At 39.2% G+C, this 24,274-nt stretch overlaps 1 protein-coding gene and 1 pseudogene across 1 annotated transcript in view; one reads left to right on the forward strand and one right to left on the reverse strand.

Annotated features, from left to right (window-relative positions):
* The first annotated feature begins 6,023 nt into the window (after window positions 1-6,023).
* Window positions 6,024-8,823, forward strand: LOC145766541 (sulfotransferase ssu-1-like; annotated as a pseudogene).
* Window positions 8,824-17,287: 8,464 nt separating this feature from the next.
* LOC145766542 (intermembrane lipid transfer protein VPS13D-like) overlaps window positions 17,288-24,274 on the reverse strand; it is a 52,861-nt gene continuing 45,874 nt past the window's right edge. Inside the window, exons 71-77 of the mRNA XM_082578265.1 lie at window positions 23,910-24,089; window positions 23,367-23,492; window positions 22,878-23,016; window positions 22,241-22,350; window positions 21,707-21,838; window positions 21,020-21,217; window positions 17,288-20,836 (exon numbers count right to left, since the gene is read on the reverse strand). Of these exons, the coding sequence (XP_082434391.1) occupies window positions 20,609-20,836; window positions 21,020-21,217; window positions 21,707-21,838; window positions 22,241-22,350; window positions 22,878-23,016; window positions 23,367-23,492; window positions 23,910-24,089 (1,113 nt within the window). The 3' untranslated portion in view covers window positions 17,288-20,608. The remainder of the gene's footprint in view (window positions 20,837-21,019; window positions 21,218-21,706; window positions 21,839-22,240; window positions 22,351-22,877; window positions 23,017-23,366; window positions 23,493-23,909; window positions 24,090-24,274) is intronic.

Below are 24,274 nucleotides of genomic sequence, written 5' to 3' on the forward strand. Positions count from 1 at the left end.
GGTCCAAATCCGCAGTGGCGTAGCTAGGGAGGGGGGGGGCGGACCGCCCCGGGCGGCACGTCTGGGGAGCGGCACTTTCAGACAGGACGTTTCTTTTTTTATAATGCAAAAGTACACAAAAAATAAAAGCAAACAGAATGGTAACGTTCAAAACACAGGGCCGGATTTAGCCTAAGCGCTGCCCTAGGCAGATACGAAAAGTGCCGCCCCCTAAAAAAAATTTTCGATGGTGCGCTACGATTTATATTTTCAATTCCTTACAAAAAAGTTATTTGCACAGTTTATTTGAATACATCAATGAATGTCATTGCATAATGAACTAATTGTTCAAAATCGCTTGCGGCGGGCTTTCTCTCTTGCAAACAAATCACTAATTTCTTCAAAGTCTGTAGAAACAAGTAAAGATGAGTTAATCCTCAAAAATGTGAGATCATTCAAGCGATCATTCATGGTTTACATACTTTAAGCATCAAGGTAAGTACACAAAATAGCCTGCAACTTTTCCATCAACCTAACATTGACTAAAAACATTTTTTCTAGGCTCCTTTAAATTTACTAACAGTGAAACAAACCGAACAAAGATTAATAAAAATTGCACAGACAAACCCTAGTCCTCCATACTAAGCGAGACAGAAAAATAAAACAAGCGCTAAGCAGCACATATTGTTGAAAACCAATCAAACGTGAAGTAGCCTACTCTGGTGCGATAACTTGCCATAGCCTACATGACTTGCCGCACTGTTTATAAATGTGTGTGATGTGATAAAATATTTATTAATTCCTATATATCTGTTGTTAATTATTATATTCACGTACAGTATTATCATTTATCAATGTAATATATTCGTATATTTTGCCGCCCCCAATAGTTTGCCGCCCTAAGCAACTGCCTACTCTGCCTACTGCTAAATCCGGCCCTGTCAAAACATCTTAAATATCTAAAAACGTTTCAAATTTTCATGAATTTTTCTGCCGTTATGTTTTTAATACGTTACAAAATTCCTATACTAGCCTTTATTAAGCAGAGGCGGAAACATGTTCATCAAATTTGGGTAGCCTTGTAAAAGGTTACAAATTGATTATTTTAATTCTGCAGCAGTTTTTGTGCTTTTGCATTCAGTATATTACTAAATTATAGCGGTCAGTGGCGTAGCCAAAGGGGGGGAGGGTTGGGGGTTTCAACCCCCCCTTTTGAGAAAAACTAAATGGAGAAAACTGAATCACTTTTTGAATTTTACGAAGCAGATCTGCCGTGTATAAACGCCCTTGCTATTATATCTGAACTGCGTATATGTGGTATCGATGTCTTTTCAATTCTTCCCAAACCAGTTTGCCAAAAAGTGCTGTAAGTGCATTGCCATTTTGCCCGCAGTCAACGTTTCCAAACATTAATATTTTAAACCCCTTCAATCCTTCTCTTGTATCATGGGCCAATCCTATAGATGTTTGCTGGTACACCCCTTCATTTTCTTTGAATATTAATATTTTACTCCGCATTCTGGCTACTCTTCCAGTTAGCCTACCACTTGCACCAATGAAAGATCTTTTTCTGCTCTTCGAATACTTAAACTTATTTAAGAAATTCAACCTCTGAAAACCGATTAAACGGTTTGGCTTTGGTTAATCTGTATAGAAAATTGGTCCCAACGTTGAGGATGTCATTAACAAGATGTGTGAAAAGGTTCGTCGACTTCCTTTTTCCCTTTAGTTTCATCAGTATCAATGATTTTTTGCATTCTTATTGCTTGTGTTGATGATTTTTTCATAGCTGTTAGCTGTAAGCATGATTCTACTAATTCGACATGTTAAAGCAATTCTGGTGCTTTATCTTTTAAATGAGTAAGAACTTGTGTGTCATATTATGCTTTATAATTCGAATGACCTTTCATAATTCATATAGCAGGGTGTGACCGCTCTACAACGGTTCAGTATCCATGGTATCCAGCTAACTCGTGCAGTCGATGGAAACACCGCAATATCTACAGCTGTGAAAAATTGCACTAACCTTTTATAGCCTATACCCGATTCCAGTGAATCGTTATACAAAACTTGAATATATCAGAAATAAAGTAACTTCTTTGTCTCAAAGCTTTTTGTCTGACACTCATTAAGATGTATGACGTCTATGACGTTACATTTTTTAAACTTCGGGTCAACTTTAAAACATAAAACTTAGTGACTTACCGGAATAAGATCGTTTTTTGGATCAACTAAGGAGAAAATTGATAAATAATAAAACTGTAATAATCTCGCAAAAAAAAGCAATCAACCTATGTCTCTAAAAAAAGGTTTGCCTAATTTTAAACGAAACTGCATTAAAAGAGCTAGTTTTGCCAATACCAAACATTCAAATATCTCAGTCAGGAATTAGCAACAAGAAAACATAAAGACTTCAGCTTTATTTTCGAAAAATGCCGAAGAAAACATGACCATTTTACAGGAATATTCATACCCACATTTTTGTTGAAAATGCTCTCAGAATGCACCAAATTCAAAGTAGTTTTTTAAAATTTTCTGGGGGAGGCCCCCCAGACCCCCCGCCGATAAGTGTCGTCTTCGGCGAGTACGCCGTCGGGCTTCGCCCGGCGGCCGTCAAAACCCCTCCCTTTCACAATTCCTGGCTATGCTACTGATAATGGTACGATTGTCTGACTGTACACCGCAAATTGAAAATAGCACGTTGCGTATTGCAATGCTGATAAAAAAACGCATTTCATTTTCACATGCTTTTTCTTGAAGGGGCGGCAAAATCTGAATCCGCCCCGGGCGGCACATTCCCTAGCTACGCCACTGCAAATCCGGCTCGCCGTCGTTGACGAAGTAAACCTTTTTGTTGCTTATCACGACCTAAACAGGGTTTAATGAAATATATTCAAATATTCAATAGAGAATGACTGGATTTACATTAGCTTGTTGATACTGCGTGCAGATACATACAGTCGACTAGCTCCACGCTGCTGTTAAGTGGTAGAAACACCAAAAAGCACGGCTTGTTGATATGAAACGATTATGTGGAAAATGGCTTCACTTTTGAAAAAATTATCTAAACAAATAGGAAATTTTAACTTTCATAGCCAGCAACGTCATGCAAAAAATGTTAAAAATCTAGTGAACTAAACAGTATTGTATAGGGGAAATTCTTTTCATTGGTGCAATGACAATTTAACGACGGAAAGACTACGTACATGCGTCAATTTTAGCTTAGATTGCATTAGATCTTAGGCCCACTTCTGGAGCTCTCGCTGTACAAAGACAACAGTCTCATAATTCTCATTAGCAGAGCACATCGTTTCGATTATATGTTCAGTCAACCGATCACTGCCATGATAAAGCATACCCACCAGAATGTTGTCGCGTGCGTAGTTGTTTAGCTTGTCGCAAGAGTAAAACTGCTCGGAGTAGTCGTTCCGATTGAGCGCGTACAGAAAGCTTTGTCCTTCGGCTTGAGATTTGGAGTAGATTTGAAGGCAACCCTGACAACACGAAAGTTGAAAAAACTATACGGTGGTGTGTGTGCAACTGTGCATTATTTCACCTACTCCAGAAAATAAGACTGCGCATGCGTGAAACAAATGCTGTCAGGGCGAGACAACACCTCTGCCAGCAATCCGCAGTTGTAAATATAATTAAGCATTTTCCAACACATCTTCATTGCATCGCCAAACAATTGCCGATTTAATACAAATGAAAGTAAATGCTTGCTAATGTGCACCTGACAGGTATTGCTGTAAGTTTCCATATAAAAAAGAAAAACGTTTAAAAACACAGACAAAACAAAAGCTATAAAACATAATTTGAAATGAATTTACAAGGTAGGTTTTTCAACTCTTGCAGATGAAAAGAAAATAGAGAAACAGATTAAACGTAGAGAATGATATTCGTTATGCTCTTTCCAATACTCTTCCACCACATTCATCAGTTGCCGAAACAAAAAAATCAGAAGTTTCACACAGATATTAAATGCATTGACTCTTATATTTTGAATGTCGTTGGCTCCAGCTCGTGTCCAATCGAATTTGGCTTTGGATGGTGATGTCATATGTGGCTTTGGAGGCCCAAGCTATGATGGAAAGGACGTGGGAAAAAATCACATTGTATGGATGGTGGGGGACATGGTAGTTTTAGCTTTTCTTTTCTAGTGTTTCGCTTTTCATGGGCTTTTTGTATTCTGTTTTTTTTTTTTGGAAAATTTTTGGGTCTTCCCTAGTTCTTTTTTTCCAGAATGATCTGTCACTAGCAAGTTGTTCCCATGAATCCAGATTAATGTCTGCATGGTTGAGGGAGACTTTCAGCTGGTCTTTGTATCTCTTTTTTTTCTTCTTTGAATAAAATGCTTTTCAGCAACGTTCTTCTTTAATTAAATTATTTTAGTATGAAAAGGAATATTACAGACTAAAAGAACTTATTACTAGGGAAAGCTTAGTTTATCTTACAAGACTTGGATTAAAATATTAATGCAAACGACTTTTTAACAAAATCAATTTATAGCAAGAGGAATTTAGACTTGAATATTGACTAAAAGGGTCCACCAGATAAAAAAAAGTCAGGAACCACTGGCATATGAGATTGAAACGATTAGCCTACGCGATTAAAACAATCAATGCGCAACATCATGCTGAAACAGAAGCGATGACACAAAGGTATCCTGTAACGTTAAATAGCCGCAAACAAAGGTTTCTCTGCTAAAGCATTTAAAAAAATGTAATCATGCTTTGTAAAAAAATGGATACAATCAGACCGACAAAAATTAAGGGTTGTGAAGTTCACGAAATGCAACAAATCTAGGTGTACAGTTTAAACTAGCAACACTACATTAGTTAATATGTTCTGAGATTGCTATTTTTATGTTGGTTTATCAAGAAAAATTATTACAGTAGCGTTAATACCTTTATAACCTTCAAGTATGCTTTAGGTATATTTAGGACTTACATTGTAATGAACGGGCTTTTATGTTGCTGCCGAAATTATAAACAAAAATGGAAACATGTCCTTGCTGCAGAAAACGTATTTCAAAAAGGATCATTATTTATCGCAGTTAATAAAAATATATCATAGTCCTGATTCAGCTTCAGCCTTCAGGAAACAGCCAGAACGACTTCGCTCTGCGAAGGCGTGACGTCGCCTCTAACACTTTTTGCCTCACTGCATGGTTACTTGAAATGTAGCATCAGTTTTACCTGAAATGTAACATCCGTTATATCCTTAAGGGCACTAGAATGCATAACATACTCCTGTTGTGGCAGATCTAAAAAGGTACTAGAGAGGCGCAGGGGCGTAGTCTCGTTTACGGGCAATTGCCCCTCCACTCAGAAATATTTTGTACATGCACCGAGTAATAGACTAAAAGTTTAAAAGAAGAGGAATTTCTTTGATCAGATTTATGCGTCATTTAGCTGTGTAATACTCTCACTACTAACAGTAGTCAGAGGCACTGATATGTAACTTGGCTGTTTAACGTTTTGCTTACCGGTAGCCTGTGACGGATCCAGGGAGGGGAATAGGGCGATCGAGAGAGTGGTGGTGTTGAGTAGGCTACTGACAACAGAATGTGAAGACAAAACTTGACTGCAAATGTTTTCATTTTTCTCTCAATTCACTATTTGCCATGGCTGTAGAGCCGGAGTTGGAGAGATTTTGGTGTGTGCGGAGTCGAAGTCGGCCAGTTATAAACCGATCAGTCGGAGTAGTATGCTCTAAAGCTCTGCTCAATTAGTCGCAGAGATGTTTAGTTAATCGCATTCGCTGAACAAAATCTGGGAAACAGCCAGAACCGGAAACAGCAGGCACAAACGAAAATAAATCTATCGCATTCGCTGAACAAAATCTGGGAAATGGCCAGAATCTGGGAAACAGCTGGCACAAACGAAAATAAATCTACACCAAACGAAAAAAATCTAACACGGACACAAAAGTTTTCCTGTCTTTCTACCGCCATGCAGACGACAATATGCTTCAATCTATCTTTTATTGATGTAGGTTAGATGTATAAAATTTGTTCGAAAAAATAAACTTTATGCACAAAAATGGAAAATGCCAATCATGATATACCTGAAGTGCTTGCTAACGTAAAATTGCCTACTTACAATTACGTTACACATCCGCTTATTGAAGGAGTTTTTCCATTGAGTGGTCCAGGATGTCAGGAAACATTCGACTCTGCTGTAAAATACAAGCCTGATGATGATGATACTTTTGTAGTGACGTACCTCAAGTGTGGTACAACGTGGCTAAACAACATCTTGTACTTGATGAGAAACGACGGCAACAATCTTCCTGAAGGAGACAATATTGCCAACCATTTTGCTTTCATTGATATGATTGGAGGAGAAAAAACAAAAGAGTTTTCAAGACCACGATGTATAAAATCCCATCTACGATATGAGCTGCTTCCTCAAAGTTCAAAAGCGAAATATATATGTGTAGGTAAGAAATGTAGCCTAATGGTTAGTGACAAATATAGCCTAGACTATAAATTTAATTATTCATTTTTATTGTTGGCTACATTTAGAAGATTTTAAGTTAATATAGACCATTAGTTCTTTCTGTCGGTTCAAAACTAAGCGGTTGGGTACTTATGACTTTTTGCTTGGTATCCGCATTAAACACTTTTTATTTACATTATTGAATGCAACTTTTTATCAAGTTATGATGTCCATTGAAAAATAGCTTATTAACTTCTGTAGCTAGCCTACTTGGTTAATGTAATTCGAATACTCAACTTTATCATCTTCCCGTTTACTTTTAAATAGTGAGAAATCCCAAGGATTGTGTCACATCATTCTACTATCATACTATCGCTTTCAAAACCTACGAGTGACCCGAAGGAAAATTTGACGATTTTTTTGAACTGTTTATGCTTGGACGTTGTGACTGGGGAGATTACTTCAAAATGGTAGCAGAATGGTACCAGCGCAGTCTACAACAAGAAAATATTCTATTTAATTCTCTACGAAGACATGAAGTCAAACCTTAAAAAGTGAGTTTGGTTGACAGTTGAACTCTTCTCGAATTGATAAAGGGTAGGCTATGCTTCAAAAGCTTGATCCGAGAAGTTTGGCACTTTTATAGGCCTAACAACATTTACGTTTTGGCATTTGCTGACACAAGTCTGGCTAAAGAGGTTGTTGGTCTCAAATTTCTTATTGCTTTTTAAATATCATTATGATTACCAATTGTTCATTTCTTAGATGTCGCTGCATGGAGAGCTGGTCTTGCAGTAGGCCTACTGTTATTTACTTAACAGCAGAAGCTGAGAGTTGAACCATTGTTGTTACATCTTGCTATTATTTTTGTTTTCAATATAGGATATTTACCTATTGAGCTATACGGTACCAAGAAATTTTCGAATATTTTGCTTCTCAAATTTTAAACCTTTCATTCTGTCAGAGGGGTAACTTATAGCCTACTTTGGGGCTTGTGGCACTTGGTTTCAACTCCTCGAAAATTGTGATGCATGAATTGTGATAACGCTTGTACGACGTTTGAAAAGACATCCATTTAAACTACTCCATACCATGCGGATATGACTCGTAATGGCGCAGTAGCATGCCGAAATATTTGAGTACAGCTGACTCGATGATTTTACATGTTCTTTTGTTGCTTCTAGCTGCCTGCTGGTTGCATGTATGTAATTTGCAATGTGCTGTAGGCTACGTTATCACAAAGGGCGCAAAACTAAACATAATTAATATAACATTACCAATTACTACTGTATAGCTAAGCTAATGTACAAAGTGCAGGCATCGCATGCAATCGCTTAGATCTGTTATCGCTTAACAGACGTAGTCTGAAGACGTAGTCTGAAGAAAAACTTACAAACAAATAAACTGACAAAAAATACAATGTAGTGTACGTAATTAGTAAATAATTAAGCTTATTATAATTCCAAAATGTTTTTATTTTAATGAAATTTCTTCATGAAGCAATGTTCTATACCTAGCCTACAGGAAAACTAATTTGTAAGGACATCTAGTAAGCTAAAGTATGTTCAAAATAATAGCTACCTACTGTAATTTATATGAGTTTAAGTTTGAAAATTCTCGCTAATTTGGGTTTATTTTCGACTTGACAAAGAAATTACTTTGATTTCAAAACAACATTCTTCACCGAGGAACTTAATTCAAAATGGAACGACCTTCAAACAGGGACTTCAGCTCGAAATTAAATATTTTGAAGTAGTTTTGATTCGAACAGCGCTAGTTTAACCAAAGAGTTTTCCTTCCGAAAATTTGTGTATAGGCCTACATTACTTATAACTGCTTTACTGTACCTAGAGAAGTCTTGAAAGTTGGACATTTTCTTGGTGCTTTGTGGAAGGAAAAATTAGAGAAAAATGATGGGAAAATGCTGGAAAAAATTGTTGAGCTATCTTCCTTTAAAGCCATGAAAAAAGAAGAAATTAAATTGGTAATGTTTCAACTGTGCAACCTAGCTTACCGTACTACAATATAAGCTCAAGGATGGTTTGGTTTGGTTTTGAATCTTTATACTCCGACTGACAAAGCCTTGATAGGTTATTCCTGGTAGTTTGGCATACTTGTAGACTTGTAGAGGCTTTTGACGAAGGGTCGGTTACTGAGATTGACAGAGTTAAATTTCCGATTGTTGAAATGTTGTTGCCGGGGAATTTTTCTATCCATTATTATGCATGTGCACTGAATGGAGAGAAATCCTTAGAATGCATTGCTCAAGCGCATACCTCCAGATTCGAGCCAGCGCCGCTTGATCTTGGAGCTTCTTCGTTCGCGAAGTCACGCGGTAACCAATCGAGCTATCGAGACTGACGGCTGTGGAGTAGGACGGGTTTTGGCGAGTTCGGAGTAGTTAAAAAATGCCGACTCCCACTCGATACAAAACGATAAACAATAAAAAACATTTTACAATCTTTTTGTTTGCAACTGTAAACTGCTTCAATAGGCTTATGATAAAGACCAGAACTCTATTACGTACAATACCACAACTTTAATGCACTACTTTTGACAGAACTACTGATCAGCCTACTCTTTTGAATAATTTAAAAATAAAAAAAGTCCGGCAACACTAGGGCTACCATACGTCCTCTTTTAAGAGGATTTGTCCTCTTTTTTCAAGAAAAACGAATTGTCCTCCGAGGACACTAAAAAATGCTCAAATGTCCTCTTTTTTGACAGTTTGGGTTTTCATGCTTATATTTTCAATGGGATTTTATTGCTTGATGACGTTTCAGCGACGGCTTGTAGGCTATTTGTTTTCTAAACATTTTGTATACCAATGTAACATGCTGATAAGAAATTGGCGCATTTTATGGAACTGTTGTTGAACGTTCATTACTTGGTTCAATGTAAGATATTAAAAGACATTTTAAAGGCCATGCGCACACTTTCACAAAAATTATTCTTTTACCTATAGTCCTACATACGTTTTATATTGATACAACTTACTTGCAAGCTGCTTCGCCTGCTTCCTGACCGACATATGGTTCATATAATTATGGAACTTGTCAGGAATCGAAGCTTCACCCTCACCACCGGTAGCTCACGGCGAAGCAGACTGAGACGCCTGAAAAACGGCGTCCCACAAGGATCGGTCCTGGCTCCACTTCTTTTCAACATCTACACCCACGACCTGCCAACTACGGTCTCCGCAAAATATGCTTATGCGGACGACCTGGCAATTCTCCACTCCACAAAGTCGTGGGAAAATCTAGAAGACACCTTGAGCCAGGACATGAAAACTCTCTCAGCCTATCTCCAGAACTGGCGACTGAAACTCAGCGAAACCAAAACTGTGGCAGCAGCTTTCCACCTCCATAATCGGGAAGCTGATCGTGAGCTACACGTCCAGAACAACGGAAAATCTCTGTCCTTCTGCCCCGAACCAAGATACCTTGGGGTGACACTGGACAGATCGCTCACATACCGCCACCATTTGGTGTCACTTCGGTCGACGGGCACTGGAGCCTAACCACCTTCTCCACCACAAGATCTCTGCTCTCCCAAACGGGCACCCCCATCGACTGAAATCAAGACATCCATTCGTGCCAGCCGCTCAACTTCTTATCAACGAAGCTGATGTACAAGACATCTCTGCGGCTGCTTGGGCGGACCATAAATGGAGTTCTGAATGGAAGTCAACCGCCACCAGACTCTATTCGTTCATCCCCGACGCCGACACACGCCCCATCGGTCTAACGCTACCAAGACAGGCATGGCTGCGCCTCAACCGTCTCCGTACGGGCGTCGGGCTTTTCCGCTCAACCATGCACCAATGGGGAATGGCCTCTTCCTCCTGTGAATATGTGGTGCCGAGGAACAGACCGCAGACCACATCATCAATGACTGCTCCATCTTCAAGCCACCTAACGGAGTGGAAGGTCTGCGTGTCATGGATGATGAAACCAAAGACTGGCTGCTCTCTAGCAGCCTTCCAGTGTAGTCCGGGAACATCGTGAATCTGGGGTGGTAAAAGGATAGACCCTCGGCCCCAGACGCTCACACGACGACGACGACAACGCTTGTAGACGCTGTTGATTACCAACTCAGTTTGGTTTGTTTGTTACTTGAAACAAATGTCGAAAAGTGCAATGTGAGCAACACCTAACCTACAGCAAAAGAAATCGTGGCATGGATACTGGATAGGCCTACAGTTTTGCAAGGAAAGGAACAGATTTTTAGTTTACGCCGTTTTTAGCATCTTAACGGTTATATGTGCAGCCTACTGTTGTAGTCACATTTCTTGCAAATAATTTAACAATTCCGTTAAGGCTGACCATTCCTTGTTGAAAAAATTTAAGGCTTGACCTGGAGGTCGTGCCTGATTTATCACATTTTTGCGATCATTGCTGTCTGACTGAAACTGTCTAAAAATTAGGTATTTTTTCACTTTTTGCTGAATCTTAAAAATATAAAATAATTTGTTGTCTTAAGGAAGCACTAGAAATGAGTAAAATAAGTTAAACGTTCAGTCAATCTGTTTTCTTGTTTTTTTGGTAACTTTTGCTGCGTAGGCCTAATACTGTAATGATCTAAAAACATGTAAAAAAATTCTTCAAGCGTAAAATTCTACTTGCTGGCGAAACGTGTCCTCTTTTTAGGCGATGAAAATATGGTATAGGCCTAGGCAACACTGAAGTTTGAGTCCGCTAGTTACAAATCGAGAAGTCGTAGATTTTTCTCCGACTCCACAGCCCCAATGGTGCCACTACCAGTGTTTTTCTACTAGATTTAGTGTTTTTGGATTGCATCTAGTGTTCTAATGTTTTTCTTCGCTTTCTAGTGTTTTTTTTTAGCGATTTAGCGCTATGTTGGTGTGCGTAACTTTGAACAGTGTTTAAAGTAGCCCTACCGGTACGGTACCTATTGTTTTGTTTGGCTGCATCAATGTGTTTGTAGTGCTTTTCAAAGTGGACAGCAAGTTTTTTGTCCGGTTACACCCAATGATGACCAAAGTTGAGATATTTAGCATAAATACTTTAAAAAATGCACCTAAATAACAGGAAAAGTGTTCAAAGTAGCCCCACCTTACGGTACGCTTAGTCGCTTACATTTCGGCTGTGGATTATAATGGTTGAAGACGAGGCATTCTTTATGACTCTATTACAGACACGTCACACATCTGAAATTTGTATCAACTTCAGAGCTTTCACTCTCAAGGAAATTTCCTTATTTTAAGGAAATTTATAGTTCTATTTTAAATTCTTTATTGTTTAGATATAACCTATTCTTTAGATATAACTTAGCCTACCAAAGTGCGTTGGCTTCTAAGGTTTAATTTATTTGTTTGTTCAGAGCCAAGTCCTGATTCTTTTATAATAATAAACACCAAAATCAGTTCTCTCATTGATGATTTAGTAGCCTAATGCTTTCCCTTGCTATGCTTTAATATTTTTTTTTAGCCACGTCTTGATTTAGAAAACTTGGACCACGACCTACTAGAACACGGCCAAATCTGTTGCTCTTTGAGGAAATTTGTAAGAGTCTGAATTGTTACAATCATAGCTATGACAAACCTGTCAACCGTGGCGTAGCCAGGAATTTGAAAGGGGGGGGGGTTGACGGCCGGTGGGCGAAGCCCGACGGTGTGTTCACCTAAGGCGACACCCAGCGGCGGGGGGATCTGGGGGGGCCCCCAGGAAATTTTGAATAATTACTTGGAATTTGGTGCATTCTGGGAGCATTTTCAACAAAAATGTGGGTATGAATATTCCTGTAAAATGGTGCTGTCCGGTGGCATAGCAAAAGGATAAGATCATGTTTTCTTCGGCATTTTTCGGAAATAAAGCTAAATCTCTATGTTTTCTTTTTGCTAATTCCTGGCTGAGATATTTGAATGTTTGGTATTGGCAAAATTCGCTTTTTTAATGCAGTTTCGTTTAAAATTAGGCAAACTTTGTTTTAGAGACATAAAGAGACTGAAAGCATCATTCTTAATATCGTGACGTCACACGCGTGCCAAAGGAGGGAGTTGAAACCCCCAAAAACCCCCCTTGGCTACGCCACTGCCTATAGATATATGTTTGGCTTGTTTAATCGGAAATTAGGTATGTACGTTGAGCACAGTTTACACAATGACAAGATAACGTAATAAGTAAGACTTTCAAACTGCATCCTGGAGGTAGTAGCCTATCGTTTGGTGTGTCGCTTTTGGTACAATTGCATGTTTCATAATATCAAGGTTTTTTTGTGGATTCTATGTTGTAAGCTATTCATTTGATGTGCCAATTTAAATTTTAGTTCGTTTTGTTTTTTGCCAAGTTTAATTTTGCAAGTAAAATATGGCTGTTGGCAAAAGATCCTGCTATACAAAAAACCTAACGACTGTATGATGAGACTACCTTCAGGATGCAGTTGGAAAGGCTTGCATATTTTACATTATGATTGCATAAATTGTGCTTAACATACATACAGGGCCGGATTAACCGTCACTGTGCAGCACAATCCACACCGGTTTTTATAAATCCACAATCAACATTGAAAATCTTTTGTGTGGTGCACCATTTCAAGTAGGTTCTTCCCCTGAACCAGTGCCGGATTAAGGGGGGGGGGGGGCGGACTGGGCTGAAGCCCAGGGCCCCACTTTTGGGGGCCTCCACCTCAAAGAAAAAAATCTACTAATGTTTTTAGTTGCACAGCTGGAGATTACTGCTTTAATTCGTATCTCAAACAAGCAAGGGCGGCTCACCCATATGTGCTGCGGTGCTGCAGCACCCCTGCCCAGCCCCAGTTATTCAATTTTTCTTCGTTTTTTTTAACAAAAAACATATTTATTTGATACTTTTATATCCGAAAATGGTAGGGATTACGGGTCAAAGTTATGATAATGCTGCCAATATGAGTGGCAAGTATAACGGTCTTCAAGTTTTTCTGCGCGAGAAATGTAGTGTAGCTCATTATGTCCCTTGCACAGCACATTCACTTAATTTAATCGGTAGCCTAAATGTCCTGTAGAAACATGCCGTTCTGCCGCTGAGCTTTTTGAATTGTTGCAAAGCCTTTATTCAGGGCTCGTCTCGTCTAGTCATCGTTGGCAAGTCCATCGAAAATTCCTAGATGGTTTGCCTGTTTTGAAGACATTATCTGATACAAGATGGTCAGTTAGATATGCTGCAGTTCTTCTTCTTCTATCGAGTCTTCTAAAGTTCGTTGAAACACCACAGATTGACACATTCTTCCGCAACGGAGTTATACACTGACAGGTCTCACCTACTGCACCGGGTGGCAAGCCGAGGGCAAACAAGAAGGTGATCCGCTGCATAGGCGTAGCCAGGGGGGGGGGCGAAAGAGGCCATGCCCCCCCCAAATTTTCAAAGTTTTTGGATTCTGAAGTTGAGCCCTTTGTTGAAAATATAATAAAGTTTGTAGAAACTTATATCGTTTTCCAAGGCTCCTGGCTATTAACACCCCCAAGGACTTGTTTTAGACACACAGGAAGACACCAATAAATTTTGCAAATCGTAAATCGCGCAAAATTTACGCGATTTACGTTTCTTTGAACTAATTTGTGGAAGCAATTTCAGAATGGCTTACTCTGTTGGGTTTTTGTGTACCGTAGTTATTGAGTTTTTGTGTAGCTGAGTTTTTAGTGTTCTCTAATTTTAGCCGCAGTTTTTGCCCGTTTGTGTGTAAGAGCTATCTTTAATAAGTTAATAGCTGTTTATCTGCTAATAAATTTCATACAAATATTACCCTAAAAGTGTTTTCAGAAAGCGCTATAATCCATTATTTGAGTGTAATTTTTCAAAAATTTTCCGGGGGAGCATGCCCCCGGACCCCCTACAAAATGCGTGCCTTCGGCACGCTCTAACCCCCTACCACTTTTATTGCTTCAACCCACCAGGATACACCACTGCACATTAAGTGGCGATGGTTTTAAACCAAACACTTTGTTGTTCTCTTCAATTCATCAAATATTTGGCCCCCCAAACAATTTTTTCTGGCTACACCACTGGTCCACTGTTTGGGGCTTGGTGCCACAGATGCATGCAACTGGGCCCCGTGTCGCCCCGTGTCGGCCCCGTGTCCCGGGGCCCCGTGTCCGCCCAGAACCAGGTTGATTATGAATATTATAGCCGTTGAGTGGCCGTTATTGTATGTGTGGATTTATTAGCTGTCTGACTAAATTCATGCCAAAGTCGAGCAAATTCTGCTTCGGGATCCCTGCCGTTTTTTTTCGGTATTTTTTGTTGATAAGTTTAGGCAGCATTTTTCCAAAATAAATGAAGACATCGGTATTGTTCGTCACTTAGAATTAGTTTTCTCAGCATTGTTTTTTCATTCTTTGATCCATTAGTTTATCCCACTTTAGGAATAATCAGATCGTTTATAAATGGCGGGTTTTCACAATAGCCGGCCTCTTATACATTGGCGCAACGTATTCAGATGTTGAATCAATGATCAAAAAAGCCGATTTGTTGTTTGTCTGATGTGACGCCGAGCATTATGCCTAGTCTACAATACAAAATATTTTGTAGTGAAGACGAGGCATTATCATCTTTATTTTGCGCTCTTTGGAACAATACACAGTGCACCGTCGAACAAAAATGCAACACATAACAAGTAAGCGTAGGCGACATAAAGCAGCGAAGGGACATGTAGTCATCGAGTAAGCTGCTACGTGATCTCATAATTTTAAGCATACTGTATCTCACAATTACTGTTTGCAAAAACGCCATTTTTTCAGCTTCTTCCAAAAGCATTTGAAGTGATACATTTCCTCAATGGAAAGTTTTGTCAATGAGAGTATTTCCATAGAACGTTTATTTCGAAACCAGGTTTTTCATGTCACTACTCACTACCTAAGGGAAGATTTCTTATTGTAACGCTTTTTATTCGTCAATGGATATTTGCTGGTTGAAACAACTGTTTTGAATAGTTTGTGGCCTACATTGATCATAGATTGCTTTTCTTCGTAAAGCTGATAACGCAAAAAACGTTTGCTATTATTGCTTCTATTTTTGTAGCATTAGAAATAACGCGCTTTGTGTTATTGAGGTCAAACCAAACAAAGGAAAACAAGAGGATGTTCCTCTCTGCTCGCGCATATGGATTCACGAAGCAATTATGAGCTTATGGCTTGTTATCGCAATGTAATCCATTTCACGCTTTGCTGGAAGTTAGCTAGAAATAGCAAAAATTCACCAAAATCTTGAATTTACAAGAAAACTACACAACTTTTAGCATCAAATTTAGTATCATCAGATCCGCCTGGCAATTTTAGGAAAAGTCAAGAAAAACCAAGTGCATGGCGTTACTGTGCTTCAAGTAATCAACGGAAATATGAGGGGGGGGGCCAAATCTGGCCTCCCTTTGAGGAGCAAAGTGGTATGCTTTTGTTGAATAGGCTACTTTTATGGGAGGGCGCGAGACTACATTGATTGCTCTGAAGGGGTTGCGGTGGAAAAAAAAGGTTGAAAAACCCTGATTTAGAGTGTCATTAGGTAAAGTATTACCATAGGTACCTACTATCCATTTCTTTCTTCCCAAAATCTTTTCTATCTGCTTCAAATTGGACAATAAAAATGGTGTTTGTTTCCAAAACCAATTACGCGCCATCATTAGCCATTTTTCTGTTATGTTTATGTTATTTTGCAGTGAATAATTTCAATTTTTATGTATGTATTTTTATTACTTTTTGTAGCTTGGTTTGCAAAAATAGGCCCTTCTCTAGTAAACAGCCTTAGGCCTACAGTAGGCTACCCTTAATCCGGCCCTGCATACATACGGTATCTAATCTCCGGCAAAACAAGCCAAAAATATGCCAAAACAAGCCAAGATGCAAATATTGCTTATTTTACAATTTACATTCTTCTGTAAGTGGGATAATGACAGGTTTATCATGGCTATGATTGTAACAATTAAGACTCTTAGAAAATTTTCTAAATAGCTACTCCTACATATTTGGCCAATTGGCCATGTTCTAGTAGACCGTGCTTGGACCCTACCGATTCGATAGCCTACCGATTCGAGGAAACGAAAAATGGCGTACACACAAACTTTTGGGATCATCATTGTGCAGCACTGCCGATGTCAAATCTTGCTGCAATTTAGGCAATGTCGCTTTCAGATCACACTGGAAACTATGGAGCAAGAGATCGAGAATCCCATTACAGTTGCGACTAAGATTGTACAACGCGTACTGCATCCCAATTATGATCTACAACTGTAATAGCTGGTCTGTTACCAAAGCAAGTCTTGAAAGATTGGATGCCTGTCATCGAAGACGTTTACGTGTCATAACTGGTCATACTTGGCCAAACAGTTTTATCTCGAACAAAAGCCTCTACAAAATATGCAACAGTGAAGCATTGTCTTGCAAGATCTCCACCATGAGATGGAACATGTTTGGACACATTCTGAGACTTCACCAGGACTCACCTCCCCAGAAAGCCCTTGAATTTGCAATAATTGGCAGCAAAAAGTACCAAGGCCGAACCGGACGTCATCGTACCAACTTATTACAACTGCTGAGATCTGACATCAGAAAAGCTGGCCTGGGATCCCTGCTCAGCACACCACATCTCCATCGATTGCAAAACATCGCAAAGGACAAAACAGAATGGAGATCCTATCAACCTTGTTGAAAGACTGATCGAAGCCGGCGGATGCCAAACGATTTGGCTACACTGGCGGCGGAGACAGTTACAATAATGTACGAAAAATAGTTCTTGCATAGATATTGAAAAGCATCTGGACTAATAATTGTAACCTACTAACATTGCGAGAACTTCAGAACTGCTTCTTTCTATGACTGAAACGCATACTGGTTGGCTGCAATTGCACTCAATACAAAATGCAACACAGTCTCATAAAGTACATAGTACGTGTATTTGACGCAACACAATTAAAACAGCCCAGTAGCAAAGTGAGAACAGTGCGCAGAACAAAAGTAATTCAAGCAATGTATTTTTGAACAAAAATAGCCGATGACTTTCAGATGCGGATGAATATTTGGAGCAGTTCACTCGTGTTTGTGCATTTTCAAAAAGAAGAAAATACTTTACAATTAAAGGGAGCTCGAATCTAACCCAGCTCATGATATTGCAAGTATGTATGTTCTGTATGTCAAGTATGTAACTCGTTGGAAATTTAACCTATCTTTCGATCTCAATGTGGGCATAGCTATGATAAGTGAATTATGACGCTTACGCAATTAAATGTTAATGACAATCCCTTAGAAACAGGGATGGATCCAGCCTCTAATTTTTGGGGGGGTGCTGCTGAAATCTATTTTCATTCAAGGAGGTCCATCAGTGTGGCACTGTCAAAATGTGTCTCTGCTGTATTTGGCATACTGATAAGCATTCATGTTGTTAATACAGATGTTTATGTTTAATATTTATAAAGACCTGAAAACGGAGAAAGTGTGCATGAAAAATCAAGTCTTAAAAACAAGCATGAATAAAAGACGCTTATGGTATAACAAAATTCAAGAACGTGATGAAATTTTGAGAAATATTCTCAAGTTTAAATGAGCAGTACAAAACACATGATTATTTCCATTGGTACACATTCCATAATCTACTCAGCATCAATTCGTTACATGCTGATATAAAAGGATGCAATCTAGTTCGTACCCTGAAAAGATATAGAGAGAAAAAAATTAAAAAAGCCGAAGTCGCTAATCGCATTTTCCTCAAACAAAAACTTTTAGGATTATTACCGGAAATTTTATAATGTTTGCGGAAACTCCGATCAACCCTAACCCTTTTAAAATGTTCGCGGAAACTGCGGAAAAACCGTTCTATTTTTTCTCTCGATATTTTCAGTTTGTTTGTTTGCGGAAGCTCCGATAAGCGACTTCGGCTTTTTTAAATTTTTTTTCTCGATCGTTTCCTAACCCTAACCCCTTTTAAAATGTTTGCGGAAACTGCGGAAAACCTGAAATTGCGATCAGCGACTTCGGCTTTGTTCTATTTTTTTCTCTCGATCTTTTCAGTTTGTTTGTTTGCCGATCAGCGACTTCGGCTATTTTTAATTTTTTCTTCTCGATCTTTTCCTAACCCTAAACCTTTTAAAATGTTTGCTGAAACTGCGATCAAGACTTCGGCAAACTCTTAGGATCGTTACCGGGAATTTTAAAATGTTTGCGAAAAAACGGAAACTCCGATCAGCGACTTCGACTTTGTTCTATTTTTTTCTCTCGATTTTTTCAGTTTGTTTGTTTGCGAAAACTGCGATCAACGACTTCGGCTTTGTGCTATTTCTTCTCTCGATCTTTTCAGGGGGAAAATTTTAAAAATTTGCGGAAACTGCGATCAGCGACTTAGGCTTTTATTAATTTTTTCTCTCGATCTTTTCAGGGTACGAACTGAGGGTACGAACTGTTCAGGGTACGAACTAGGTTGCACCCGATATAAAATGCTATGATCTATCAAAATATAAAGTAATACTAGTAGATCTTAATACTATTAGTTTATTAAAATAATAGCAGTTTGCAATTTCTTTTGGGGGGGCGCACCCCCCCCCCCTTGGATCCATCCTTGCTTAGAAATATCAAATCCATTAATAGGCTGAATTTTAACTAATGGTAAAACAGGAAATGGGCAATATTTTTCACTGCTGATACCTTTCTCAGAAAACTGTGAAAAATTATTTTTTGAAACGCTTGACTTTTAGCTTAAATTTAAAGAATCACGACACTTTTCGAAGGAATTTATTATTATAACAACAACTTGAATTAAGAATGATGTAGAGAGCTGTTCAAATACAACATGACTCCATTTCTTGCGTTCTTCACCCCTCAACATCCCTGATAGCAAAATTCGTTAAATTAATGTAAAAATGACGGATTTTTCTGTTTGGATGACGTATTTCGTCAAGTTATATAATGAAATATGACAACTGACAAAATCCTCAAAGGCGTGAAAGGATATTTGAATAGCCCCTGTAACAGAACTCTGAAAGTTTCGATTTCGTTACAGCATAGCACCAAAGGACAATCTGAGTCAGAGAGCACAAACGGTTGAAGAAAATGGATAAAAAACAGTATGGCTTTAGTTGAAAGTTGGTATAGTGCCTTAAATTGATAAAGTACTCCGTTAACTTATCTTGGAGCTCTCATACTAGATGGAGGTTTTGTGACAGCCGAACCGTGTAGTCTACCCGGTCTAAATTAAAACTATGTGATGAGGGCAAGTTTTATATGTCGTAAACAGTTTAAGTGCTGCCACAAAAAACAAGTGTAATTTTGCGTAAGCTGCACATGAACATTGAACAATGAAGTCAAAGGTTGTATGCTATCGAAGCGAAATAAAGTTCGCCTCCAGTTAACCTTGCTTTTTTCGTTCACAAAAATAAATTAAACTCTGACGTGATATGCAACATGGCAATATGACGGGCAAATTAATGCAAAAAAAAATTTAAAAAATGAACTGTTGACAAATGTAATGTCATGAAATATCGTACTGCACGTCAGGGCATCGACAATTATAACGACTGTATTTTTGAGAAAATTACTGTAAAGAGATAGCAAACATACGCAAAAGTCCTTGCTACATTCTGATTTTCAGCACAACTAGTGTATAGTGCTTTCACAGCTTTGTTGCTTTTATAGAACTTGAAAAACAATATGAATTATTGTGTGCATGTAAAAAAGCTTCTGCTGTCCAACGGGGATACAAAAATTGATGTTACAGTTTTGTAGACAGGTATCAAAAGTATAATGCTAGGACACAAGAAAGCAAAAAAGATTAAAATACAGTAGGACAGGCTTCACCACTGCCAAGTACAACGGTTCACACAGCAAAGAAAATAGGTCATTCTTACGTTCATTCAACGTCGACCAGATTTCGTTAGCAGGGCATACGCTGATGCCAACTGCGTGGATGTGAAAACAGCGACATGAAAGATAAGATTTGCATAGTTTTGATCGTCAACGACACAAGCACCATGAGTGGAGCTTATGTCATTACGACGTATATCAACGTTAATTTACAATATTTGAAAAAAATACGCAAGAACAAGAGAAAAATATTCACAATAAGTCCCAGGCAGCATATCAACCGCTTTTTGCATTGATTTGCTATCTTCGCTGAAGCTTGACCATGTTGAACATACGGATGACGTCAAACTTACGTCATTTCAATTTTAGATAAGATCAAGTTCGATCAAGACGTTGGCTTGTATGGAAAGCATCATACTTCCAACTCGAAGGCTCTGTCTTGAGTCACTTCCTCGTCGGGATCGCATTGCATTGTTTCAGTCTGCTCAGAGGCTAAGTTTTTGGCGTAGCGGATTTGCTGACAAACTCGTTCTGCGACGCTGCGCGAGTGGCAGGCGACACGCGGCTTCTTCAGGTAGTAGCGCGACGACTGTTGACCGGAGACTGGTTTGCTGAAGGAATAGCTCCCAGTGCGTGGGGCCTGTGAAAACATAATTTGTTTCATGGATGATAGGACGGATACTAAACTTTAAACTAAACGTCGCCCCTTTTAAAGATAACGGTTGAACATTTGACATAGAATATTCCGGGTCTTCACATCTATTTCATTTTGGTTTACAAGCATACAACGGTGCGAATAAAAATTTAACAAAAAGGAACTAACCGATTTCATTGTGAGCTCAAGGAAGGTCTTTTCTGCGAATGTGACTTGAGCGTTGCCGGGGAGACCTAGTTGGTCGTCTGCTTGTCCGGTTGCTATGGCAACGCCAATCAAGTCCGCATAAGTGACGGCGAGTATGACGTGGTCCAAATCCGGCTCGCCGTCGTTGACGAAATAAACCTTTTTGTTCGTTATCACGACCTAAACAAGGTTTAATAAAGGACATTTAATAGAGAATGACTGGATTTACATTAGCTTGCTGATACTGCGTGCAAATACATACAACCGACTAGCTCCACGCTGCTGTTAAGTGGTAGAAACACCAAAAAGCACGTCTTGTTGATATGAAACGATTATGTGGAAAATGGCTTCATTTTTGAAAAAATTATCTAGAACCACTAGGAAATTTTAATTTTCATAGCCAGCGACGTCACGCAAAGAATGTTAAAAATCTAGTGCAATCTCAACAGCATTGTATAGGGAAAATTCTTTTCATTGGTGCAATGACAATTTAACGACAGAAAGACTACGTACATGTGTCAATTTTGGCTTAGATTGCATTAGATCTTAGGCCCGCTTCTGAAGCTCTGGCTATACAAAGACAACAGTTTCATAATTCTCATTACCAGAGCACATCGTTTCGTTCATATGTTCAGCCAACTGATCACTGCCATAATGAAGCATACCCACCAGAATGTTGTCGCGTGCGTAGTTGTTTAGCTTGTCACAAGAGTAAAACTGCTCGGAGTAGTCGTTCCGATTGAGCGCGTACAGAAAGCTTTGTCCTTCGGCTTGAGATTTGGAGTAGATTTGAAGGCAACCCTGACAACACGAAAGTTGAAAAAACTATACGGTGGTGTGTGTGCAACTGTGCATTATTTCACCTACTCCAGAAAATAAGACTGCGCATGCGTGAAACAAATGCTGTCAGGGCGAGGCAACACCTCTGCCAGCAATCCGCAATTGTAAATATATTTAAGCATTTTCCAACACATCTTCATTGCATCGCCAAACAATTGCCGATTCAATGCAAATGAAAGTAAATGCTTGCTAATGTGCACCTGACAGGTATTGCTGTAAGGTTCCACATAAAAAAGCAAAACGTTTAAAAACAAGGACAATACAAAAGCTTTAAAACATAATTTGAAATGAATTGACAAGGTAGGTTTTAACCATAGTTGTAATCAGTGGTGAGTTGTTTACTTTTTGTGTTCACATTCTCACCTGAAAACTGTGGCAGCAACGAACCAGTCTCGCCCTCGTCACAATCTGATCATTGGATACGCTGATGTGACGCACGGCAGATGCTGACTCGGAAGCCAAATCAAGGACGCCTGTACAGAACAAGTGATTCATTTTAAATTTCTATGTCGTGCGTGTTTACAAAGTGCTACCCTTTGTTGATTGGTAGTTGAAAAATAAAAGCTTTTTTTTGTCAAAATCAAGGGAATCAAGAAACATATGGTCGGAAAAGCGGTAATTTACCGTCAGTCCAGGACCAGTAGGCAAAAGTTGCCCTTTTTATATTGCAAAAAAGAGTGGGTAACCGGTTCCTTTCTCTCGGCCGCCTTTCCTTCAGCAACTACGCCCATCAAATTTATGACAGAGTATGAGGTGCTTACAGAGGTCAGAGGTGCTCTTTACAGGTATGTATTACTGAGGTGAGAGGTGCTTTTCAATAACCATTTAAGCCGGGAGTCGAACTAGAATCAGGTGATTTGAAAGCAAGCGCCTTATCTTCTGCGCCATGCCAACGTACTTGCCACATAGGCCTATACCGCGTGTAATTCCCAGAGTTTTTACTGTACTAACGTTGGAATGTACAAAAGTACAAAGTGCTCACAAGCAATGGTCCACCGACCTGTAACTGGCTTCGTGACGGTTCCAACAACTCCCTTGAAAACTCCTTTGAAGAACCCTGCTGCTCCATCACTCTGGGCCCCTTTGACGGGCTGGGTCACGACGCTAGTCAGGCCGCCGACCACGCCAGCCATGAGACCCTGGTGAATTGTATATTTACAATGAAATAACGTTAAAAAATACATTGATCACATAGGTGTTAAGTATTACAAACAGGATGCTTGCTTACAAATTGAACGAGGCTGTTCACCAGGCATTTCATTCAATAACATTAGACGTTCTTTCGGTGTAAAATAAGCTAAACTATCACAATGCGTTTCAGATGATAATCCGCATTTCTTCTGACGTTTCGTCAATCAGAAACGACTGACTTCTTCAGGGGAAGTAAATCAGGAGCATGGCAAAGACTTAAAAAAATTGTTTAATGTTAAATCTATTCTATTGGCTGTCAATGAAGCGTAATTATTGTGAGATACGGTTCATCGCGTACTTGCAAGCCGGCAACCACGTGACTGCCAGCGCTGCTCCTGGCGTTGGCTTGAATTGCTCGTCTCTTATCCTCGTAGTCTTCGTCCATGGCTATCTCGCCCAGGCCGTCGGAGAGAGCGCTGGTGAACTGCGAAAGATAAAGCATCGTGAAAATAAAAAGGTTGCTCGTTTGCAGGAGATAACAACGATGCTGGATTGGAATTGCAAAAGATTGATTTTTGTAGAAACGCTTAGGGCATTGTACAATTACACTGTGAACTAATTTCCTTCGTAAAATATTTTACGACCGCTTGTAAAATAACAAACGGTCAAAATGACCTTCGCTTTAATTTTCAACTTTTGCTAAAAATTCAGTGAAGACACAGAAAATGTATTGTCTTGATGCTTTACAAAAATTGCCAAATTTAAAACAATTCACAGCAATAAAAAGATATTTAAAGAAACTATGTTCTCAAGTCATAACGCTGCTATAATATGAGTATGAGTAGTCATCGTTTATGCGATGCTGTTGCAAAACCGGCTGTACGTAATTTCTACAAATTACCTTAGCTGTTGAGTCAGACAAGCCATGCGTGAAATGCATGACCATGTTTTGAAGATTACCATGAGCCAGCCCGGCTTCTACACCGGCCTTGACGTCGCCTATCAAGCCTATCGGATTGCCTAGAAAGTCAACGGAACCGAGGATCTTAGCGGCTTGGCTCTTCAGCTGGTCGCGAAGATGCTGGATAAGAAACGTAAAGTAGATTTCATGAAAAGCTATTGAGATTGGTACTAAAATAATTTCCTCATTAAATACGCGTTTCTCCTGCGGAACATATGATGAAAAGCTCAAATCTCTTTACATTGTCGCATACGCAAACCGCTGTCAGAGAGTTGTGGGAATAAGTGTGAGAGAATATTAAGGAA

The sequence above is a fragment of the Aplidium turbinatum genome, chromosome 3 (genome assembly GCF_918807975.1).
Source record: "Aplidium turbinatum chromosome 3, kaAplTurb1.1, whole genome shotgun sequence".
In the NCBI taxonomy this organism is placed as follows: Eukaryota; Metazoa; Chordata; class Ascidiacea; order Aplousobranchia; family Polyclinidae; genus Aplidium; species Aplidium turbinatum.